At 39.8% G+C, this 25,877-nt stretch overlaps 1 protein-coding gene across 3 annotated transcripts in view; it reads right to left on the reverse strand.

Moving 5' to 3' along the window:
- The window catches only part of DNAJB6 (DnaJ heat shock protein family (Hsp40) member B6), a 59,897-nt gene that overhangs the window by 17,177 nt on the left and 16,843 nt on the right, over positions 1 to 25,877 (reverse strand). For all 3 annotated transcript variants that reach the window (XM_050322704.1, XM_050322687.1, XM_050322696.1), the window contains exons 6-8: positions 17,462 to 17,596; positions 16,438 to 16,582; positions 14,335 to 14,405 (exon numbers count right to left, since the gene is read on the reverse strand). In XM_050322704.1, the coding sequence (XP_050178661.1) occupies positions 14,335 to 14,405; positions 16,438 to 16,582; positions 17,462 to 17,596 (351 nt within the window). The remainder of the gene's footprint in view (positions 1 to 14,334; positions 14,406 to 16,437; positions 16,583 to 17,461; positions 17,597 to 25,877) is intronic.

The raw sequence follows: 25,877 nt of genomic DNA on the forward strand, positions 1-25,877 counted from the left end.
CTGCAAGAATTTTGAAAGGAAACAAGGAACGAGGAATGAGCTTCACAGCTTGGCACATATAAATATAAATTATCAAGACTTCAAGCTCAGAGTTCAAACAAATGGACCTGATTTTTAAACAGCAATGGAGATTACTTCAAAGATGATGCTTTCCACACTTTTTAGGGTCATATCAGAGGTCTACCCCAGTTTCCTGCAAGTCTCATTGTACACCACTACACTGCAGTGCTGCCAGAGCCCCTTAAAAACCTGCACCAGGGGCTCCTACTCTTGGGGCTTCTCTCCCCAACAAATGCCTTTCACAAGATGTAGCTGAGATAGAGCTCAGACCACTGTACCCATCCCTTATACGGCCCCTCTTCCTCCAGAATGGGCATCACTGACATGAAAATTCTTGATTTGGTTTGATATTTACGAGGGCAGACAGTGATAGGACAAGGGGGAATGGCTTCAAACTGAAAGAGGGCAGGTTTAGACTAAATATTAGGAAGAAATACTTTACTGTGAGGGTGGTGAGGCACTGGAACAGGTTGCCTAGAGAAGATGAAGATGTCCCATCCCTGGAAGTGTTCAAGGCTTGGTTGTGACTTTGAGCAACCTGCTCTAATGGAAGGTGTCCCTGTCCATGGCAGTGGGTTGGAACTGGATGATCTTTAAGGTCCCTTCCAACCCAAACCATCCTATGATTCCATGAAAGAGGTTTGGTTTTTTTTTTTTCCATCTCAATTACATTTCAACCTCAGACAGAAATCCCCGTGGGTTTCATGATTAGGCCACGCAGACCAAGTTTCACTTTGAAATTGTATTTGAAGTGCAAACCAAAATCCTGCTGAGAAAAAAAACCAAACAAAATAAACCAAACAACACTAACACAAAACTGGCCCTTATAATGGAACTTAATACTCACTACTGGAGGAAGAAATGAATAAACAAAAATGTCACAGCACAACTACATGCAGCCCTGCCAGGCCCTCCAGTACGTACCCAGACACAAGGTGCCTTCCACCAGTGCTTCCTCTCTCCCTGTGCCTGAGCAGAGCCCTGGAGATCTTCGCATCTCTCACACTCATTCTCCAGAACCTCCCCCTGCCCGACAAAACAGCTCCTTCACTGCCCCCAAAGACAAAACTTTGCTTCTTGCCTTCAGCCCTCCTAGGAGTTACCACCACCAGGCCAAGCAAAATTGGCTTCTAATTAGAAAACTCTTCAGACAGCAAAAGCAGAGAAAAAGTGTTGTTCTACTTTCATAACGAACTCTTTATCTTCATAACTCTTAGAAACTAATGAGTTAAAGTATCAAGACGTCATCTTATATTCCCATTAGTGCTCACTAAAAGAGCATCTTCGAAACAGTTCTGAGCAAGCCCTAATTTGTAAATTACACAGTTGTGTTATGTATTTTTCCACTGATTTCCAGCTTTAAACCAGTCTTCAAAATCTTAATGCACAGCAAACCAAGATTACCGTAAAAGAAAGAAACGTAAAGAAAAGGCCAGGCAGTTAAATTTAAAAAGAAAAGAATCTCATGAGTGACTTCAGAAAAATGTGATGAATGACTTCCCCAGCTGTTTTGTCAACACTTCCATAGTAATTTGGCAAAAGCACAAAATCCCCAAGTTTATATTTTCATCAAATGGCCATTAGTGCCGTTGAAATCTCACAGACACGAGACAGCAAGAGCAAGCTCCACCTTGTATATTCCACTGTCCACATTTTTCAGGTTAATCATTTGAAAAGTATTCTCCCTCCTACCCTGAGCCTTAAATACGACACTAGGGTTCTGGTGCTGAGGGTTTCACATATTAATTCCCCAAAAAAAGAGATACCTGCCCTCTCCAATTACACCCCCCAATGTGCAATTTATTCCTCATCCACCCTCCCTGCATTACTAGGACTAGGGCAAGCAAATCCCATCTCCCAGTGCCTGCACACATCCCTGATTTAAGTTACAGAGCTCCAGAGACCATCATCTTTTTTAAATGACCCCGAAAACAACACATGCTCATAGAAACAGGACACCTCTTCTGATAGCTCAATAGGTTTCAAAGTGATTCATGAACCTTCACCACAAAACCCAATCCTGTTTTCTGACATCTTCCTGATGACAAGAGCACCAAGTGGTTAGTTGCTGTTCAATTTTTGATGTGCTAATGAGAACTCTGAATTTTTAAAAAATAGTGTTTCAAGTTGACATTCAGTACTAATTCTGACTAAATACTCTATCTAATTATGCACTTGTACAGTGGCCTTAAAGGAGACATAACTCCCAAACTTCACCATTTTTGTTGTTTGGCATCTCCAATCCATCAGGGAACTCTCAAACTTTCCAAATACTCTTTCCCACCCACAGTCAAGATCTTCAGCCTGTGCCTTAAAACCCACCATAGTTTAGAAATGCAACAACTAATTTTTCAAATCCTATCAATAACTGAATGTTCATAAATGCAAATGTAGGCACAGATATAAACACATATATTTAAATACACAAAAAGAAATTGTTCTGTGTATGCTGCTCAAACTGAAGTTCTTACCAAAACAGCCAATAATGAGAGCACAGAAATCAACATTTTCTCAATTAAGAAAACCCCAAACACCAAACCATGAACACAACTGCCATCCAACACTAACAATACTTACAATTCTCCTTTGTGCCTGGGAACAGTATCGTCAGTCAGTTTACATGCTCCTTCTGCAGAGATCCAGTGGGAGCAGGGAACATTTTACCAAGAGAGCTTTGTGAGTTTTGGAAACAGAAGGAGAGTTTCAGTGGTGACATTAATACCTGCCTGGTGCACCCATGTATCTCCCAGGAAGGTCACCCCAGACTTGCCCATGCCCAGAGTGATGGCTGTTCCCATCCTGTGATGCTGCAATGGCACCATTCCACCTTCTCCTCTTTTAACACACCTCTGAGATCCATGGGATGAAGCACCAAGGACAATAACAACCATTTCCAACCACAACCTTTGGGGCTAAAGCAAAAAAGGGGGGCCCAGTATTTAAAAGCTACCCCAAGGGCAGAGAAACTGGAGGGCCCTGCGTTCCAGAAGGGTGCAAAGCACACCGGAATGTCCACTAGCTCTTGGTGGAGAGGGGGATGAACCCTTGGAAGGGGTGCACCTACCAAAACTGCCAACAGAACAACAATTCGACACCTGAAGTTGCCTTAATGAGCTTTTGCTTAAAATGCCCCAGTGTAAGGATGTACTCACATCTCCTGTAATTCTGTAACGGCAGTGAAAGCTTTTCCAAACTTTTCAGTGACTATCTGTCAGCGGGCTCATTATACCGTGGTATAAATATTTGAAAAACTTTAAAAGCAAATCATCAAACCTTCAGGTTTGAGCTGTTTAAATACAAAGACAACTTTGTACTACTGGCAGCCCAAAGTGCAGCACCCAGCAGAGCCACTCCACCTCCTCCTTGAACACCAGCAAACTCGGAACCTTCTCAGAAGTACTTGCCAAGAGTTTTACTAAGTTTGAAGATGTCAAACTTCATTTACACTACAGTGTTTCTCCTTGGCCTTGTGACTCATTACTGTTCCCTTTGCAGGGTTGAAAATGTCCTGCAGTCAGCACTGTGACAACAAAAGGAAACCTAGAACAGACGCACAACAGGTAGGGCTGACGCTCACCTACATTTGTTACCATGCAACTCAGTGATTGACATGAACAGTCCCAGATTTTGCACACTTGAGAACATTTCATCACTTTCCAGTTAAAATTCTGACCTTGCCTGAACTGTTGGTATTGGACACAGCCTGCTATCCCTACAGAAACAATCTCCTTTTACAGTAATATTTAAAAATACTAAATAAAAGAATCATCGACTGTTTTTCTAAGGAGAAATTTGCTTAGTCAAGACTGAAGATTGGACTGGAAACAGAATTACAGCTGGCAAGGCAGTGACATCACCTTCCAGGAGATAGAATCTGTTTGCAAAAGCCTTCAAAGCACCGAATTTCAATTGAGAAGATAAATCTATAAATAAACCCACACTTTTGGAACACCAACATATGGACATTGATAACAGTTCAGCAAGGACCTGAGTGTGTCCACCTCTATCCCAATTTCAACTGAAAATATGGAAGGCCTACATTTTAAGGGAAGATTAGCCAGAACTGTCACAAAAATAGAAAACCCAAGAGGCTTTGACCTCTGTTAACAATTTATCATCTAACCTACATTAAAGCTGCACTTCAGGTTGAGAGCTTGGCTCTGTGCCCCTTACAGGTCCATACTCAACACCAGAGACACCAGCAATTTGGGAAATTTTGCCACCACACCCAGAAAACACAACAGTGAACTGGATCCAGAGCTCAGCGTGAACAAAGGGCTGGCTTTTGGTTTCAGGAGAAGCTGGGAGGCGCAAGGCAAAATCCGACTCCCCCTGCAAACAGCTCTTATAAAAGAAGTTTCCACTCCTGGAAACTATTCTGTCCAGGGCAACAAGCACCTCCCCTGCAACAGAGTGCCCAGCACGGGCATGCATTGGCTGTTGTGATTTATTCTACGAGAAGGGTTACCAGGGATGTAGTCACCATCTCCTATAAACATTTTGGGAGCGAAGCACACACGTGATCTCAGAGCAAGTGCTGGAGGAGGGGAAAGAGTGGAAACCACGTAAGAGTAATCAATTCATCTTACGATCTCGATTCTGTTCATCAAGAAGAGCAAGGTGGTTTAAACACCTGCATCTTCTCAGAAAAAGGTTTTGTTTGCATGAGCTGAGCTCCTTGTTTTAAGGAGTGATTACAAGAAGCACCTTCTCGATTAGTCACTGCGTTAGAAGCACTTAAAAGTCACTTTCTGTTCTGTGACACTTGTCAAGACAGTTATATATAATAAATAAATTACTAATGGCTACAAAACTCTAATTGGTGGGCTTCAGGACAAATTACACTACTTTCTTTTAACCTTTCAACAGGACATTCTTCCAATTCTTTCAGGCAAACACTTTCAAGAGGGATCAAAAGTAGGGCAATAGCAATGTTTCAAAAACATTTTGGGAAATTGTTTAGACACTCCTCCCCTTGCAACAGATCCTTCAATTTATATACCATATAGTAGTAGCTGACATTGACAAAACACCTCAAAAATATGAATATGCACAATAAAATACACATAATTTTCTTTTTACTTACTAATGGTAAAAACAATCACCTACTTGTCATTTTCTACCTGCTTCTCAAAAGAAATCACTGTATTTAGCCTAGGAACACCTCATGATGTCTCTTCCAGTGATGTAACAGGGGACTCAAGTCGTACAGCAAACAAAACTGCATTTTCTAACTGAAATAAGTTCCACACAGAATGCAACTCAAATCTTTGCAGGTCCTTGGAAAATACAGATAAAACTGATAGGCCAGTTTTGCTTTGACAAGTTACCGCTCTGGTACACCTAAAAAAGCAACTAGTTTTTCAGCAGTTTATTACAAACGAGCAGCCAATACATACGAGGAGTGCACTGGCTACACACTTTGCAAACTTACAGAAATTATTTCTGTCCGAGCCTTCTTTTAAGCCAGAAAAGGGCAGAGCAGTACAGCACGTACACTTGTTTGCTTTTCCATTAACAAGATTCCTTGTGTCACTACAGCTGGCCATGTCCATACTGGTGACTGGCAAAAGCCTTGCAGCTTTTATTACTTGCACAGAAAGGAGCCTGCACAAAGGCTATTTTAAGATCGGAATACTCAGATCTCAAAATACGGTTCATTTGACCATTGAAGAGCTAGGACTTTGTTCCAGAGCTCCAGCACTCTCCAAGCAGGATACCTTCCCCAGAAAGTCTGGAAGGTCCTTAAGAGATACCAGGACTTTACCACACAATAAGCTTACATTTTTCGGTTTTGTTCCAAACTGTGTTTGATGGTTGTATGACCCAAATGCTGCTGAGTTATAGTTCTAGGAATCTGCCTTTCCTCAAGTTTCTCTTTGAAATAAACTTTAAAATGCAGGCCTGGGTATATACAAAACCCAAAAAAGCATCCACAGTTTTTTTCACACTTATAAGCCCAGTGGGACGCTTCTCTGGCTATTCCCTGTAGAACTATTTTTCTGACATACTGCAGCCTTAGGCATTTAGCACACTACCAGAAGTGATTTAATTAACAAAAATCCAGCTTTTTTCATCATAGTCACTCAAAATTCAAAACACATATATTGCTACCCATGTAAGATTTAACACACACTAAAAATAAAAACTTTACACCATTCAAATGTTGCCCAGATTTAAGAAAATCAATCGTTCATTCTGCTATGTGAATCTTCGATGTGGCATTAACAAGAGACTTCCTAATCTTCATCTCAGGAGTTGAAATTAGGCTCTCTCAAGCTCTGCAGCCTGTTGCTGGTGAGAAGACAGGAGATATACAAGGACTCACAGTAATGCAAATTTCAAATCAAGTTCCCTGGGACAGTCATCACAGAGCTCGCCTTGGTTCCTCCTCCTCACTTAACACACAACTTGTTCACTGCAATCAAGCAACTTACCTGCACAGATCCAGAACATCTTCTCCCACATGAAGTCCACTCTTGGCACCTACACATCCCAAACTGGGTGTTTAAGGGCAACAGTCATCAGGCTGCCCCAGGTGCACGTGGTGTTGCCTCCTCTCTTCCCAGCTCCCCCCGCTTCCTCGGCACCTCCCGAGATACAAGGTGGTCCCCACACCACCAAAGCATCTCCCAGACTCAAAACCAAGGGCAGAGAATATGACATGTGCATTAACACTGACACAGCAGGAAGGAAAGGGAAGAAGCCAGGACACAGACCATGAAGGAAGGCCTGAAGGAACACTGTGCTCTGTTGCATCTCGGTCTGTGCCCCAGGCTCCCGAGCTTCCACTGCTTCTCTGTAAAATCCAAACACTCCCTTCTCACTAAAAGATATTTTTCAAAAAGTTGGTCTTTTTAAGACACTGAAAGCCAGAGAAACTACTGCTCTTGGCAGGTTCTTCCAACAGTTAATCATCCATGTGTTAAAAATGTATGTTTATCTTCTCATTTGAATTTGTCTAGCCTGATACAAATATTTATACTCTTCTTCCAAACAAGGAGACCTTTAATATGTACAGTTTTTTCTTTCTGGTGTACACATTTTTTCAGAATCAAAGTGGAATTTGGCACCCCATCCTCAGGCTGCAGAAGCACCTCCCTTGCCTGTGCTGGAAAGGAAGCAAGCCTCCAGAGCAGCCCAGAGCCGGGGCCGGCAGGGAACAGGCAGGGTGAAGAGGAGACAAGACAAACACCCACCCCTCCTGCATTCACTGGGACAACTCGTGATCGTGTTTTCCTGATGAGAAAGGCAAAGACCAAAGGAGGAGAAAAGCCCTTGAAATTTCATGTCAACAGCGCAAAACAGAGTGCATTGTTTTCCTGCTTCTCCCTTGCTGGTTTCAAGGATCTTAAGATTTGCTGTTCTTCTCAGGGGCTAAAATATCCAACCCCAGAAAACATTTTGGTGGTTGTCTTAACTCTGAAGGTGAATCTCCCTGAGAAAACAAATCTTCCACCTCTTTGCACTCACTCAGGAGCTCACTCAAAAACTGAGGGCAGGAGGTTTGTGAAAGCTACCCGTGCTTGGAGGCAACACCAGATAAACCCAAAACAGCTCTAAGAGAATTTCTAGCCTTCTACTGCTCTCCTGGACAGCCAGCTCCCAGTTTGTGTAGCACAGATGAATAAAAAATGCCCCTTCCTTATTGAAGTGCAGTACATTCAGTGACAAGGACCTGCCCATATTTCCTGTAAGCCCCAGCAGTACGAAATGCATACACTGAGATTAGAAACTAATTCTGGGGAGTGTCTGAGTGACTGCTTCGCAGGGCATGTCCAAATAACTCAAAACACCAAAGTGCCTTCTGACAAGAGGCAGTGTTACTACAGAAAGCCTGGCCAGGGTCCTCTGAAGACAAAAGGCTTAGTCCTCTGACTGGCTAAGAGAGGCTGCAGGAAAGGCCAAGCCTTGGCCATGGGAGTTTTCTCCCTTTTCCTCCAGAAATACTTTCCTACAGAAGTTCAAAGCAATTTTGGTCTAGCTCCTCCTGGAAGAATGACAAGAGACTGATGCTGAAGGATGTGCTGTCTCACAAAAGCAAGGCTCAGTACCCCATTGCTGAGCATGACAAATATCGCAACAGGATGACAAATTCAGATTTAGTTTCTGTAAAGAATAAAAAGCAGCCTCCAACTGCATGTCAAGGAAAGAAGTTTGCCAGAGGTGGCTGTGGTGACAGTTATGCAAATATGTGATATATTAGCAAGTTAATCTTACTCCATATATCACTTACAGAGATTAACACAGACACATTTATTTCTGGAGGGAAACTGAAAGACTGATGGGGCTGCCCAGCTTCTCGACCAGATGTCTCAAAGCCTCTGCAGACTTATGACTGGTGTTTTTTTTGTCTGGGAGGTAAATTCCCCTCCTGGACCTCAGTTCAATCAAGCTTGTGACTGCAGCCAAGATAGAAGATTCCAGAGCTACTGCTTTGCATCTTCAGGTGGTTTAGTAACACCTCCAAGCAACTCCAATTACAGACACAGCCAAAATAATTCTCTCTGCTGGCCATCAGGAATGTGTGTTCCACAAAATGAATTTTACGACCAGTTGCCTAGGCTGGATTCCTCTCCCATACTAGTAACTCAAATAAATTTACAGATGAGAAACAATGCAGAAGATTTCATAGCTCACTTTTAGCAGTCAAGAAAAGGAGGAACTGAAGCCTTCCCGAGGAACTGTCATTTGTCACGTCACTGAACAGACTGGCATCCTTACTTGAGTTGTTACAAACCAGGTGTATTTAATCTCTCTCAGAATTAACATTCAGCTGTATGAAAGGATTCAGCTCTATTTCCACTGCTGGTAAAGTTGGCACCTATGGGTTTGGTTTTTTCCCCTACTTTTATGAAATTCATTTCAAGTTGGCTGCATTGACAAGAACAGCTGAAAGAGCTCTCATCTGTGATTCAGTTGTAAGGATAAATTATAGGGCAAAGCAAAGTTTTAAGAGTTATTACCAGAAGCCTCTAAAAATCTATTTTCTGGATTGTCAATTTTAAGTCAAGCTCAAAAATGATCTATTTTTAGTGAGTTTAAAATGAACCCAATATGCTGCAAAAGATGACATTATTGTAAAAGCCAAAGAACTGAAGACACAATTCTACTTAATAGCATCCTTCTAATAGAACGCTTTACTTCTCAATTAAATATACTTTAATCCCCACCATGACATTTCAAAGCTGGTATCTTCTCAGGGAGGAGTCTTCCGCTTCCTTTATTTAGAAGGTAATTAGCACTCAGGCCATCAGTGCAATCTATCTCACACCAGGACGTCCCAGCTCTCAGACCTGGGCACTATCACATCCAAGCTGCTGCACATCTTTTGGCCATGGTAAGCATGACAGGGCACGGGGTGCTCGTGTGGGTTTTTGATTAACTTTCTACCAGCTGTTGTAAGTAAGATAACACCTAACGCAGCACTGAGTCTGCCAGAACACAGTTTGCAGAGAAGTTCCGGTGAGTGTGAATCAGCAGCCAGCTTGCAGAGGTTCAGGGTATGGCTCTGATCATCACAGGATTTTAATTATTTCTTTTCTTTTTTTTTTTTTTTTAATCTGACAGCAGCATCTGAAACATGAGGTTTGCTGTTTTGTGAATGTATGACCTGTGTAGCAGCGTATAAACCAACCACCTTCAGCTCTAACCTTTCAGTTCACTTCACTCAACAACCAATTCTAGCCATTTTTTCCAAAACCAAAGCAGACCAAGCAATAAACCCACTAGAATTATAAACTCAAAAGATATAGTTTGCAATGCTCACAAATTAAACATGGTTCATTCCAACACCAGCGCAACAAAAGGACCATTTCAGCATTTCATGCGGAAGATAAGAAGTTCTGTACCTAAAACAACCACTTGAAGACAAGCAACAACAACAAAACCCAAACTAATTATGTTGAGTACTATGTCAAGCAAGGCTGTGCTCACAGTTCAATCCCAAATTACACAAGACCAGAGGGAGCAGACAGTACAAACAAGCTTTCTTTTCTTATGTTACAAAAAGGCAAAGTTTCAAAGTCTGGTTACTGCTGACTGGCAGACTACTGATGTCCATATTGCCACCACCCTGTGAGAACATCATGACTTATAAATAAGCCCAAACACCAAGACATCCAAAAATCACAACCAAAGAGGCAGGTTTTCCAAAAGAACTAAGAAAAGGTTCCACAAAAAGGATAACAAGTATTCTATTACTAAGTTAAACCACTGCACTAACACTGAGCACTTCTCCAAGGTTCTCTGACCAGAGCACCAGACAGCTACAGCATTGACTTTGCAGCACAACCACCTTTAGAAACACTATCCTATTACCACCACAGATTAAACTCAGGCAAAACAGGTAATGAGCACGCTTCTCAAACAAAACAGAAACTGATTCAGTAATAAAACTCCCATTTCCAAAGATAAAAAATAAAATATAACTTTATCACTGGACCATCTCAGAGATGTTCTGAAACACAGCACAGTTAAATACAAAAGACAAACAAACATCCAGTTACACCTGATGCCACAACACTGGAGGCAAAGAAACAAAATAGCCAAACACAAACACTGACAAGAGAAATACAAAACCCTTGGGCTTAAGAGATGACAGGTTTTTAACTCTTTTACAATCTTGTTTTCAGCATTCTCACTCAGTTCATCAATTAATCACGAGTTGATACAACATCCATCTTACAAATGCTACGTACACGTGCTCTGCAGAGCAGCTTTGTCCCCTACACCACAGGACAACGCCTCTGATTCCCAACAGAGAAGGTACTGTGAGAACTGAGAACATCAAGGGCTGCAGCCATTTTAAAATGTGAAGCATTCTAAGGCAAACTCCCAGACTTGTTCAGTAAAGCTGAGCGGAAGGGGTAGGTGCCATGCAATCCAGAGAGAAACTTGAGTTAGTGTAATGCACTGAAATTACTGCCATGCACAAGGGACCAAAAAGAGGTTGCACCAGGAGAAAGCATTACAAAGTTATTGTGTCCACCAATGAACTTTGAAGCAGAGCATGAAAGAGTAAATGACTTAGCAGGTTCAAAAACTCCATCTTAGTTTTTCCAAACAACTGGAGGAAGCTCAATTTAAATGGGATGGTGTCCCTAAAAATTCAAAATTAACCCCTCATGTATGAAGAAATGGCACTTTTAATCCAACAGCACCTGTTTTTGAAAGCTGCCTCAGCCCATGATAGATTTGATGCTTAGCATTTGCTAGAATTAAGAACTTTTTCTTTTATCAAGTGTTTTGTACTATCTTGGCCAAGACTGAAGTTTAAGGAAATTTGCTGTCCTTGATGATCCATCACTTGTAGTGAGTAGGTCTTGTCCATCCATGCAAATTACGTATTAAAAAGGAACGTAGTAAGTGGGTTTTCAAGAGAAAACAAATTCAGTAGAGGAAATTCCGAATATATAATACATACTAGGGAGAATTTTAAATGACTTGACAGTAAACATAGAATGCAGATTTATTTTGTGTTTTAAAAATGAAGCTGGATGCAGTAAGTTGCATCAAAAAAAGAAGGTAGATGTGGTGTTATTTCAAAAAAACCAACCTGTCTTCCATGTACTGAAAGAGATGGAGACCACTAGGTTTCAGTCAAGTGTAAAGGAGTCTTTTACATCTGGAACTCGAACTGCCAGTCCAATGATATACTTGGACCAAGACCACATATCCACCCAGATCAACCCCCAGCCTGTGCAAAGGCTGGTGTGTGGATATCTCACTACTGCAGGAATCTCTGCTGCCTAATTCTGCCTTCTGCTGACTCATTCCTCGTGTTTTGACAGTTTCTCTTTCCACCAAGGAAGTGCAGCACTGCCATTTTAGTGCTGGGTTTTGTCCTGCTCTGACAGCCAGTTTAGGGATCCGAGAGCAGAACAAGCGACTGCCCCAAAGCACCAGATCTTGAGCACATTTACAGTACTCCAGGATTTCATCCCAGAACCCTGGTGTGACCTGTTTGGGTGTAACACTGTGAGAAGGACCACACTTGTCTAGGCAAGGTGATCTAGGACAAGCACGTGGGTACAGATTTAAGACTGGCAGCTGTGCCACCCTAAGTGTGTTCTTAACCTGAGTGAGGTGATTTAAATGTTGAAGATGACAACCTGGGATTAAACTAGAAGGCGAAGCTTGGCAGTTTAATGTAAAACCTATGGATATCCACAAGAAGGCATTCAAACTCAACTCCAGATTGTCCTAATTTTATTTGACTTGGTTAATCAATTTTGAAGCACTTTTTACAGTTTACATAATTTAAAGGAGCACACTGTGTCCCATAAATATAAATTAACATTTTTAATAACTCAAGACATCACAACAAAGCCAGATTTTAAAATAAAATGCCTGTTTAGTTATCTGGATCAAGAAGTAACATACATGGGGAAGGAAAAAACAGCATTAACAAGAAAACACTGTTTAGTTCTAAACTGAGTTTGTGCTTCTACATCAAAAACACAACACTGAAGTAACAGGAACTCTGCAAAGAACTTGGAAAGGTACATAACTTCTTTAGTCCCCAAACCAAATCGCATATTTATTTCTTCTTTTACATGTTATTTTGTTTGGCTCTATCAAATTAGCACTAATGGTAGAGGGACAAAAGTACAATATACTAACTTTGCTACAAATATGTGTTCTGTTGCAGCAGTTTGTTAGCTTGTTGGTTTGGCTTAAGTTGAAATGGTTTTCCTTCATAAAAAACAAGAGCAAACATTTTCAATGTATTTAATAATCAACACACATTTGTTAGTATGAAGCAGATGGTGTTCAGCATGAAGGCATTAGGTGATCATTTGAAAACACCATGCTTTTTTTTTTTTTTTTTTTTTAAACACTAAGCCACCCTGAAGAGTTTTGTGAAAGCCAGATGTTCAAAGCTGGTGCACAGATGAAAACTGCACATCCACAATTATGCACAGAAGTACCCAGAGCCTGGCAGCTGTTAACAAGTGCCATTAGTCACTCACATGCTTTCTCAGTGACACACTGAACCAAGTCATCTTTCACTAAACTTTGAAAATCTGGTCTTAGCTACAAATGGACACTTTGCTTCACTCCATTACTTTAACAAAGGGCATTAATCCAATTCTTGATTTTTGGTTGAGGACTTGAAATAGGAGTGAGATACTATAATGCCAATAATTTAATATAAATCTTCAAAGTAATTATTATTTGATCACAAAATGACAAAAAATCTTATTCAGAAAGCCTCTTTATAATTATTGATTTCCTGTCTATTTATTTTTGAAGCAATCTCAGAACTTAAAACTTTGGAAAACTTTTTTAAGCCTAGACCTACAATACTTGCATACTAGGGTAAAAGATGGAGTTAGAGAGTCAGCCCCTGAATGCTTCTAAAAAAATAGGTGCTTCAATACAGGTTTAGAAAAGAAATTAAAAATCATGTTTTCAGTCACACTGGAGAAAACATCTGCAAAGAAAAAAGGCCCTCATCCTTAAGACTAAAGAAAAAGATGGTAAGGAAAAAAAACCAAAAAGCACCGTTTTCCCAAGTTGCCCAAATCACACACAGACACAAGAAGGTTACAAATGCCATTCATGAAAGAATGCACCACAAACATCAGCATTTATTCATTTTGAATTTTTTTTTAGCAAATGACAAAAGACTCAGCTCACTGGCTTCACTTTTGTTTACCTTTTGCTTACATTACACATTTAAACATTTGTCAAAACTTACTAAGTTGTCTGCATTCATGCACAACTAGAAAACATCCTTAATTTATTTAAACCAGAAATGCATTACCAGAAATGTATTAACATTGTTCACTACTAAACATTAAAAAAAAAAAAAAAAAAAAAAGTTGAAATTATTAAAAAGGTTATCCTGGAACTTTTAACTTCACAGCAGACTTAAAACTACTAATTGGCTCACATTTCAAATTGGAAAAAGCAAGATTCATGCTAGTGTTAGTGTACATCTCGCCCTAGCACTACTGAAGGATCATGGTTCACCTTGATCACAGATAAGAAAAGAAAAGTGCATACAGAAGTTTACAACAATTTTAAGGACAAAAAATGGTCCAATTGATGTGGTCCCAACAATAACTCAAAAGTCTATGACAAATACGAGCTTCTGTGAGCTACTTATACTACTTAAGATTGAGTACCGATATACAGAAAGTTGAATTCATTTGAAATCTTCAAAAAATGTTCCTGTCAATCCTCAAATGGTGGCTGTTATAGCTTAAAATTTCTGTTAAATGCGTGCGTTGAATTACTTGTTATCCAAGCGTAGCTGCTCCTTACCATTTATTGTTAGCGACCTTAACTGGCCATCTTCTTCAACTTCTACTCTCTCTTGTCCATTCTCAACAATCCTGCAGGACAAAAACACCATCAGTCATTTCAAAGCACTGCAAGCAGTTTCAAATACACACCAGACCTTGATTTTAGATAACAAACTGTAACAGGGCAACGCCTGCTAAACACAACTGCAGTTGTCATGCTTTCATATTTACCAGCACAGGAAATGCAACCAGTAACCATCTGCATTTCCCCACCAATATTGCTTATTTATAGCAGGAAAATTGCTTTCTGGAAGCTGGAATCCTCCAGTTTGTAGAGTTCACAGTTACAGCTGCCACCTCATACACTGTCCCAGTTGTGCTGACACTATACTCCTATCTAGAACTAAGTATCTTGACAGATCAACTGCACAATCTCGACACTGCATTTAGTTACCTGTCTGTTAAATGCATAATATTCTAGACACAATCACAATTTTGCATGATGTAAGACATGCTAGACAGTCTTTAACCCAGGGTTCATTTGATCAGAGCAAGAAATTTGTAGACCTCCCATACACCAAGTTTATGACCATCATGTACGGTGCAAAATTCAAGTATCCCTGACTGGAAAAAGGGATTAATAAAGAGCTTTGTGGGTTTGGGGTTTTTATCCTTGTTTGGTTTAGAAATGGGAAGATAAGGAATGTTTAAATTAATTTTAGCACATTTAATTTTTGCCTAAACTTTAGCCATTTGGGAATTCTCCCCTTGTGATTCAAACGAGGAAACCACATGGATGAATACAGAACTTTCTGGAGATCAGACTTGTTGAAGAGAATACACCCATATTAAAAACAGAGGGAACAGCTTCTTGCCCAAAGCAAAATATTACTCAGAGGAGATTTTCACTGGATGTGCTGGGATATGAATCTTCTTTAGACTCAGCTGCTTTGTGGGCAGATATTCCACAAAGCAAGAGGACTTCTCAGAGATAGTAACTGTGTCTTCCTAGACGTGGTTAACCACATTTCTTGCTTCTCCCCTCCCTTCTTAGATATGGTAACGAAGGTATGACAGCAGCATACCTGATACAGTCTATTTTTTAATGTTAAAACAAACTTTTGCATAAACACTTTCTCTGGTCTCTCTCACATGGCACAACTCCCTCAAAACTTTTGAGGCAGTTTTCAGATTTTTCTGGAAGACGCTCACAGAAAAGTATCATGACCACACCAGCATGTGATGACAGAGGCTGCTTTCAAGTGGTCAAGATGACGGGATCTCTCCAGTGCAACAGGACACAGAAGAGCCCTGCACTTTAAAATATGGGACAAGTCACCAGACAAAAAAAATCTGTCCTCCCTTGCTTTTCCATGACTTTTTATTAAGTACTGAAATTACATTTAACTACTTGTTCAGTACTCCTGTAATTTACATTTTAATGATGTTCCGTTTATTCTATAGCTAAAAAGATTTGGGTTTGCCAAATGCAATGATTTCCCCATCACAAGCATGAAATAGCCAGAAGCTACACCGTGTTATAATACTTGAAAGATCAGTTTCCAACAAACAGGAACATTTTTCTCCAAAGCAAGTTCAGTTGCTTATTTCACTTAATAGACAGAAGAAAATTACTACAAAGACTTCACTCAAACACTACCTATGAAAGCAAACCAGAGCAGATGTTAGGGGAAAGTCTTCATAATGTCTGCAAAATGCAAAGTCCCCCTAAACACCAGTTAAAAGCTTCAGAATCAGTAGAAACCAAGTACACGTTTCCCTTCCAGAAGTTCAAGGTATCTGGGCAGACATTAGACAGGGACCACAATAAAAGATGCAGCACTACACAGGATGTTCTGAAGGCCTGCAAGACCTCCAGCTACACCATTAAGCAACTCAATAATGCCAAGAAGAGTGAGAGAACCCAATACAGCATCTCAAAATGTTTTAAAGCAAAGAAATCCAAGTAATATAAAGAACAGAACAACAAAAGTAAAAAGAAAAACACATACATGTATCACTATAGGTATGTGTACAAAGATATAGTATATTTATATGCATGTAATTATAGCTATTTAAGTCTCTACAAATAGTTTCACAGAAATATATTTATATCACTTACCTCTTTGTAGTAATTTTTCTGCCATTAACTATTTTAGTTGAGGTTGATACTGATTTGAAGTTGCCCATCCCACCGCCACCAAATGACGAAGAAGAGAACGACGAAGTAATGCCCCCATGTGCCAGAGAACCAAACGAAGTAAAACCTAGTGGAAAAGAAGGCATTTGACCAAAAACGTATTTTTGCATGACTGTGGGATCAAAATTTCTCATCCCCTCAGACTACATCCTAGTTTCAGGATGCCCTTGGTTGCATCAACACAGCATCAGTGACTAGATATTATTAAACATCAGTGTGGGAATAAAAACCTAACTCTGGCCCCATCTATTTCTCTCATATGGACCCACAGTTCAAGTTCCAAATGCACAGCATTGTGCAAAAAACATTTGTCAACTCCTCCCCTGAAAAGGCATTCAAGCTTGTCTGCTGAACTCAACCATTCCCCTTTCTCTCCACTCAGGGTAAAGCCAGCAGCTCTAGTGAATCTGATCATTTGTGCTGGGATGCCCTGAGCTGGCAAGCAGGACTGGTCTTGTGGCAGTAACACCCCAAATAATACCCAGAATCTTAACACTTAGACTCATTCTAAAGGATGCTGACTGTCAGTAGCTCTCAGTAACCTCTGAGATACCCAGGTCAGCATCCAAACTGGTCACCCCAGGCTAAGTAGTACCATGGGGTTCAGGCACACATTTTTAACGTGTATTTTCAGGACCTAAAAGCCATCACACTCCCAACACTTAAAAACAAAGAGAACAAAAACAATTCTAAAGCTATAAAGAAACTGTAGCACCAGAATAATGACCACAGAAAGTATTACTTCCTAGAGGTCTGTTCACTTTACATGAACTTTCAGGTAGCCCAAATACTGTACCTATAGTTTTATTTACATTCACACCTTACAGAGAGAGCTTAATTTAAAAAATCACATCCCCACAATCTCCTGAATGGAGAAGGTAGTTTAATACATTGCAATCCTTTGTGAACCAAACCCATACTCCTTCTTAAATATTGTGGTATTTACCTGTGTCAAATGGACTAAAACCACTTCCAAAAGCAGGGAATCCACCAAAGGCAGTGAAAAATGATCCTCCACCACCTCTGCTTCTGCTTCCCCTTGGACCCCGTCTGCCCCCAAAGAAGTCCTCAAAAGGGTCTTCTACAAAACAGAAGACAACATTGAAGAGGTCAGCATTACTTAGTGATTCTGTATTCAATCATTAGGGATTCTTTATTAAAAACAAAACAAAACATTTCTTGTTACAGATAAAATTCTTCCTTTAAAATATTTGATGCTACTGAACTAACAGTCCCTCAAAGGTAATGCTTATGATCCTTCTGGACTAGATTCTGTTTCACTTTTGGACCTAAAAATAATTCTATATATAAAAACTAGGTGATTTCTTTATTTTAGCTGTTTAACATTAAAAAGCAGTACACCTAATGTAAAATTTAGCACACAGGTACCTGAATTTTCTAGTTTATTTCTATTCAAAATTTATTGTGGATCACCGTGATAGGTCTCTGAAAAGTAACTTCCAGATAGGTTATATTAATTATTGAAATATAAAAACAGCAACCAGGGATTGATGACTCATAATACTGAAGTGTTCCAAGTGTTAATTTTAGCACTTGCCACATTAGATACTTCAAACACGTATTCTGATGCACATTTAGGCAGCAAAGTACGAAGGTTTACACAAGGTGTCCCGAAGAGGCATTCAGTCCAAACCAAGCAGGAGGAAGAGGGGAAAAACAGAGAAAGGGGGTCATGGATAAAGTGCTATTTCAAGTTCAAGTTCCACTGTTATGTCACTCAGAACAGCTGTTGTTCCATCCCCATCAGGAAGACAATAGTCTCTTTCAAAGCAAAAAAAAAAGAAAGGCAGTGGGGGTTTGTTACAGGACACAACACCAGACACCTATACAAGCAATCTTTATTTACTTTATCACATTTTCCTGAAGAAAAGGAAAAATAAGTATTACTAGAATTATCCAAAAACTGCTTTTTTCTAGTTCTCCTGAGACAAAGAACAACCTTAAAAACTACACTCATAAAACAGATATTCAATAAACATAACACTTGCATTAAAACCAGAGAAGTTTATTAACTACAACTACTCTCTTCATCAATCTCAGCTCTCCTAGAATCAGTGTTGTACAATAGCCATGATTTTACCAAGTTCTGCAAGTAGGGGATATTGAAAGGTAACAGTCTGAAACACTGCTCAGAATAAGCTCAGAAAATGCAGACCCTGGTGACAGCAGCAATACCAGTATGAAAGCAAGGAAAGATTACTAGCTGCGTGACTGTTCAGGACTACAACTGACAAAGCAAAGGTCAGAAATGCAGTATTTATTCCACCTCTGGTACCTCCACAAAAATCCAAGTTGATTTATGACAAATCTCCAAGTCAATGCAATATGCATTATGCATCATTAAGTAATCAGTATGATAATAAAAAGATATAAGTTACCATCTGGTTAACGTGCAATTACTTAAACGTGAAATGTCACAACGTATTTATGCTGAACAACAGCAGCCACTGAGGGTCAGACATAAACTCCCATCAGCAAAGACATCCAATGCCTAAACCAACTAGAAAATAACCCTATCCCTCCCTCCCTCCCCTGGAGGGACCAAATGTTTACCTTACATACACCTGACAAGCAAGTGTAAGGTTTTTTTTCCTACCTCAGACTTTTTGTTTTGTAGTTTCTTTTCTTGTTTTTCCATGTAAAACAAGTTTTCCTCAAGATGAAGGTGACCCATCAGTACTTTTATAGAAATTAAACCAACAATTGGGCATGGAAATATAGGAATTATAATTTCCAAAACAAGCACTATGCCAGATTTAAAAAAAGGCCATTTTGTCAGCCTAGCATATCAACTAGCAAATAAAACCACTGCAGTTAATTGTTTTGTAGTCCATTTATTCTCACTGGAATGACTCATAGGTTCGCTATGAAGGTCATTCACTCACGTGTACAAATGATCTATATTATATTACTCCCACTGTTAAGCTTTCTATTTATAATCCAAATTTTCCTGTTACCTGGAGTTTGAATAAAAACAAAACAACCTATATGATGTAGGCTTCCAGTTTTTAATCCCCCCAGATATCAGCCTATTCTGCAAGTGAATCTCTCCTCCTCAGCGAAACAGCTGCAGGAACACAAAGTTATTTAAGGGAGGATCACAGAAGCTCCCAGAGATCCCTGATATCAACCCAGCTTCCTAATGGATTACTGCCACACCAAAACCTAACTGAGGCCTGGACATGCCTTATTAGCCTCTGGCAACCCTGGCAACTTGGCATCAGCACGTGCTGCAGCCTCAGGTGACTGCTGTCAGCAGCCCTGGTAATAATCCTCCCGTGCTCTCCCAGTAATTCTCCCGAGTGAGGTACTCAAACCACTGTCCCGTGGTGCACTGCGGAATGCTCAGGGAGATGGATTAGGCAGAGACAGGAAAAGGGGTAGGACTTTTCAGGGAAAGTATTTCTTTACTGTTTTGACAGCCAGACAGGTACAGCAGGCAGCAGAAAAAAAATGCCAAAAATACTGAGGAGAGAAGGCAGCAGGAGGCTGCTGCACTATCATTTGTTATATCTACCATCAAACACACATTAATAAAGCAACCTCACAGCTACTCAGACCCTGTTTATGCTTTTATTCCCTAAATCAGGATGATTAATAGCACCACTCAGTAAAATAATAACATTTCAGCCTTGTAGGTCTATTTTTGTGATTTAGCAGAACCTTTCCATCCCTGATAACCTTCTCACAAAGAAGGCTCTGTCCAAACAATTCAAATGCAGGGTGTTAGGGTTTTTTAATAACTCATCTTATTATAGTCATTTTGGTGCTCACAATCCATGTTTTATTGAATGTTAGAAGCATATCAGATTAACAAAACTAAGCATTAAAAAAACAAACTAACTACACACACTAAAAAAGTTAAAGCCTTTCTAAAAGTTGAAAATACTATACAAATCCATGTTAAAAGCTTCAGAAAACCAAAATGTTAAACGACTGTCACTTCAGAGCATTACTGAATACTGTTTGGAGATAAATTCAGTTTATTCTAATACAGGTATTATCAAAAGCTTATGGGAGGACAGAGTTTTAGATTCAGTTTCAATAAAAATGTCGGAGTACATTTCTGAACAGAACTTGTGGTGCTGTCAGAACAGCAAAGATTGAGAGAGAACAAAAGGTGAAAAATTTCAAAAAAGCCAGTGAGACAGACTTCTAATCAATCAACAACAGCAGATGACATAAAACTTTGGGGGAAAAAAATAAATGCTTAAGCAAAGAACTCATGGTAGCCTGTTACCAAAGGGGAAAAAAAAAAATTGAATACAAAACTCCCAGCAACACAAAAGACTGTATACTTACAAACCTGTCTGAAAATAACAACATTAGTGGTAATGTTTCCAAAAGAATTTACTTTCTTTCAAAAAATCTTTGCTAATTGAAATGCAACAACTGTGTTGTTTCTGTGGGTAAAACATTAAACCTGCTCCCTGCAAACCATGGAACCTTACCTTGCTTTTCTGTAGTCGCAGAAAAACAATGTCACCTCTAAACAGGTCAAATAACAACAACAACTACTGTAATTAATATCTCACTGCAGTTCAAAATAAGGCAGGTCACAATCCCCCCACGCTCAGGAGTCCTCAGCTCTAACACAGAGACAGGATTTTCTCCCTTACAGCTAATTGCAGAATACTGCTTAAAACATGTGATTGCTCTCCTTTCCTGCCTTATGATCACTGAACCAAATAACAACTTGCATTAACTCATTGATCCAAAAGAAAACACTGAGTTGCTACTTTCTGTTGCACCCATGAGCTAATCTGATTCAGGAATGGCCAGACTGGTGCATCTGAAATAGTGCTGGCAGGAAAGCACCATACAATAGGGCAAGAGAGGAAAGGAGGCAAACCCCAAAATATCTACATTTGAAGTAGTCCACAATGCAGTTAAAACTGATGAAATTCATTATAGCAATCTAAGGCATCAGTTGAAATCACAATACACGATCAACTAGGAGTGCCACATTTCCTGTGGCAGTCACTCCTACCAGGACACATTTGTATCCTGGCCCTGGCTTGGGGAACTAGAAACTCACAAGCTGAGAACAACATCTCCAGATGAAAGGAAGTTCAGCCACATCAATTCTTTGCTCAAGTTCACAGTCTGGCTGTAAAAGCAGCTGTGCTGGTTACAAGGTAGGGCAGAAGCAGAAGTACCCAAGGGACGAAAGCAGTGTGGGAAGATGCTTTCAATCACAGAACGACACCGTTCCTGACCAAAGAATCAAGCACATTCCACTGCAGTGCCATCATTCACCTCCAGAAAATGAAGAGTGTTGACATAAACTGTGTGCTGTCAGCAAATGTTCTCACATGCATGTACTGCTGCAGGAGGAGATGTCGATAATCTTACAGGGACAGTATGCAAAGGAACCTTAGCCTGTAAAAACAGGTTCCCTGCTCAGGCACCACTCAGTGGGCCACCTCCCCAGCCAGTGACTGTTCTCTCCTCTATTCTTTGCCACCAGAGCCACGCTGCTGCCTCTGCCAGAACATGACACGTGAGCTGCGTGCCCGTACTGCAGATGCAGGAGGGTGGCACTCGCTGCAGCACAGAGTAATGTTGAAAGGCTGTTCAGCCACTGCACAAGGACACAGTCAAACTCAACTGTGCTGCAGTGTTTCAGTGAGCCAAGGCTGCCTGCCCAACATCCTTTCTTCGTAACAAAAGCACACTGCAATGATTTTATGGATCCTGCCAGAAGAGAGTCTGAAATGCAGGTCTGGCCAATGTGTTCATGCAAATGACTACAGATATGATACTTACAATACAACAGAATTCTTGGAGTAGGTGTTCTCTATCTTGTCTATTTGAAAAAAGTTTCAAAGATGCAGATTGGCAGTAAATACACACAGAAACTCATACTACAGCTCTGGAGTATATTCAGGCACAAAAAAACACATCATCTGAACTGGATGGGCCACAGAAACCTGTAAGCACTTCTTCATGGAAATGTTTTCTTCCTTAACTACAAAATAAGCATATTGTTGACACCACTTACTCAGGAGACACTAAGATGCTGCTGCAAGCACTGTTGATTCACCTGCCTAATGTTTGAAGCATGGTCTTTGTAATTACTCATTTTCATAAACTAGATGTCAAACAGATGTTTACCCCACTTATTAAATTAATTACTAGCAGAAGCATTCAAAAGTCTTTCTAATGATATATAGCAGAGACCTTCGGGTTAGTTATTTTCTAAAAAAAAAGAAAAAAAAAAGGCAGTAATTACAAAGATGCTGGAGTTCAGTAATCAGCATTTCATATTTATCAAATGAGTGCTCAAATGTTCAGGTACACCTTAAAAATGGAGGAATCTTCCATTACCACTGAATGACCTATTCTCCTTGTGCTATGTTCTTCCTCTGATCCATTTTATTAGCTAGCAATTCAAGAAAACCCAATCAAACCATTTTTTTGGGGACTAACAACCTGAACTGGCTTGGGATGCCAGAGACAAACTTTGGCCAGTGTGTTATCCAACAGTTTCTCAATCTATCTAATGGGACATTAGACAAAAATTAAAGTTTTAAGACAGACATGAAAATTTGGAGCAAGGCCTCCTCCCTTTCAGCAGGAGAAACTATGTATTAGTTTGACCATGGAACCACAGTATTACCTACTCCTGTTTGATAATGCTGAGTGAGACAAAAATCCTCTTCAAACTTACCAAGTTATTTCTGAAAAATTCAGAGTGGTAAGATTTGCACCATTCAGGGGATAATTACGACCTAAGACTAGTGGTTATGAAACAAAACTCTACATTCATACCAAAGCAATGTATGCACATGCAAATCTCTAAGTACTTCATAAATTGTACCAAAAGCTGCAAATTTATGTCAACAAAAAGATTAATCACCAAGAAGACACTGCTGTACAAGACAGTTTTAACTGAAAGCCACCTCCATTTTCAGTTTCAATAACCCATTTTACTAATTTACAAATACATTTTGCATTAGGACAGCTAAACAATCAATTAGCAGAAATGGGATTACATGTGAATTAAACCCATGATCTTATGCAAATCTTCTGCCACAGCAAGAAAACTTTCCATCCATGAGACACATAGGTTGATGAAGCTATCCCATTCCTGAAAAACACCCTAAAACACACATCATGTAGAGCTTGCAATGGTTACTGCACACAGAATTTCCTCTTTCTTGTCTTGTGAAGATTCTCTAGCCTGGATACTCCAAGTAACTCACAGTACTTTTCCAGAATGCTCGTGCTTCTTTTTATGCAATCAATATTGCAGCACTCAATCTGCAGTAATTCTGTCCTTTGATGGAACCAAACTACATACCAGATAACAAGCTAGTTGACATTGAGACAAACATTTATACCTAGCTAGCCACACAAAGGTGGCTTTTTTTTACCTTTCATTGGCTCATTTTCTTTTTGTTTCCAAGAGCATAGATTTTTAAATACATAAAGCAGGTAACCAGAATTCTCAAGGGAAAACTCCACAGAATGCATAAGGTTTATATGCATTATGGTATTAAATCTGTATTAAAATACACCATGAATCCTACTTCACAATCTAAGACAAACATTTAAGACATTTATAAATTACTATCTCCAAATGTACATTGAGAATAATAAAATGTTTAGGAACTATAGCAAAACTGTCAAGACTACAATCAGTGTTGAGACTCCACAAACAGACTTCTCTTGGACATCAAAGTCTAGAGAGAGCATCCACTGGGACCAATTTATCACATCACATCAGTAACACATTCTACCAGGGAGAAAAGCATGGTTTCTTGTGGGATTTATTTAAGCAGACATACAGGCACCTAAACCAGTTTGAAACACTCTGAAACATCCTGTTGAGCTTCTAGATACAGCTGCTGGAGGATACTGGTCTGCTGCAGGTCCTGAGTTGTATTTTCTAGCCCATACAGAAACTACATGGGCATCACAGATATATCTGGTGACAGCTGAGATGGTTTAGGCTGTATGTGAAGCTTCAAAGTCTAGAAAAGATTAATTGACTCCTTAAGGAGTTGTCTGAAGTACTAAATGGCCTGTTGGGAATGTTATGATCTTGTTATACCAACTTCATCTTTCAACGTCATTCCTCACTGATATCTTTCAACATGGAACCAATTCTTGAAGTGAGAATCTGAAAAGCCTCTAAACCAAAACCAAGTCAAATCTTTAACAGCCCAGAAACAGTCAACCATTTTTGCCTACACCAAATCACATCAATTTCTGTTCCTCACAATCCCTGACACAGCAGCAGGTCTTTATTCAATACACCTCCATTAGCAGTGGTGATATCAGGATCCTTCCCTCCTACATGAACTGTTAAAGTACAGCAGAACATTCTTGAAAAGTTTACAAGTAAAATACAAACAAAATGCTAAATAGAATATAAATAAACCAAAGCAAGGCAAGCACCAAATAAAAATGAAGTAGGATATAGTTTCAGTATCAAGCAAGCTTACTGAACTGAGAAATCAATCCCTACATTAGCAGTAAACAGTCAGTTCTAATGTCAAAGGCCAGTCAGAGAAGAGCAGGTGTGTGGGACACACAGCTGAATACCAGACACTGGTATACCACGGCAGTGCTTTGCAATACAAAAGCAGTAGTGCACAGGAAGCATCATAAGGATTAGCATCCATCTTCATGTCAAAGAGACTAAAACCTATCACCAGAAGAGCTCACCAGGAATACAGACTCTGCTGTAACCAGAGGTCACAAAAAGTGAGCCCACACGTCTCAAAGTTTAGGAGTTAATCGTCTGTCATACTATCAGAGTAAGTTTTAAAAGGTACTTTCCCTCATGCACCCCTATTTTTACAAAGAATTTGCCTGAAAAAAAGAGACTGTGACTGTCCCTAGTGCAACACACAGCACATAACATTAACTTTGCTGCATTTGGAAGTGTTCAGAGCTGTCTTTAAAAGTATTATAAATTTTCATTTGAACAGTCTGAAGGGACTCATCAGTTAAAAATCACCACAGAAGTCTTCATACATTCTCCTCTTTTCTACAGATGAATAAAGATGTCTTTGTTTATAAAGAAAACTTACTGTAACTGCAGTATCAGTGCAATACAGCTCAGTGGAGTGTAACAGACCCAATTCATAGCACAATTTTAGAAATCCTTCACATCCATAAATTTACAGGAATTATGCATATGAATGTTGCTCTTTACATACTCAATGGCAATCAGGATAGAGAGTCCCACCTGCATTCTGTGGGCTTCACTATGTGCCACTTCAAACTGCATAAAAAGTACAAATGTTTCAACGTATTTATTCAATTTCATCTTTGATTCAACCAGAGTACCTTTTCAAAAAACATGACCCCAGTCCTTATTCAGTTGC

The sequence above is a fragment of the Myiozetetes cayanensis genome, unplaced genomic scaffold, assembly GCF_022539395.1.
Source record: "Myiozetetes cayanensis isolate MyiCay16 unplaced genomic scaffold, myiCay2020 scf1, whole genome shotgun sequence".
Lineage (NCBI taxonomy): Eukaryota > Metazoa > Chordata > Aves > Passeriformes > Tyrannidae > Myiozetetes > Myiozetetes cayanensis.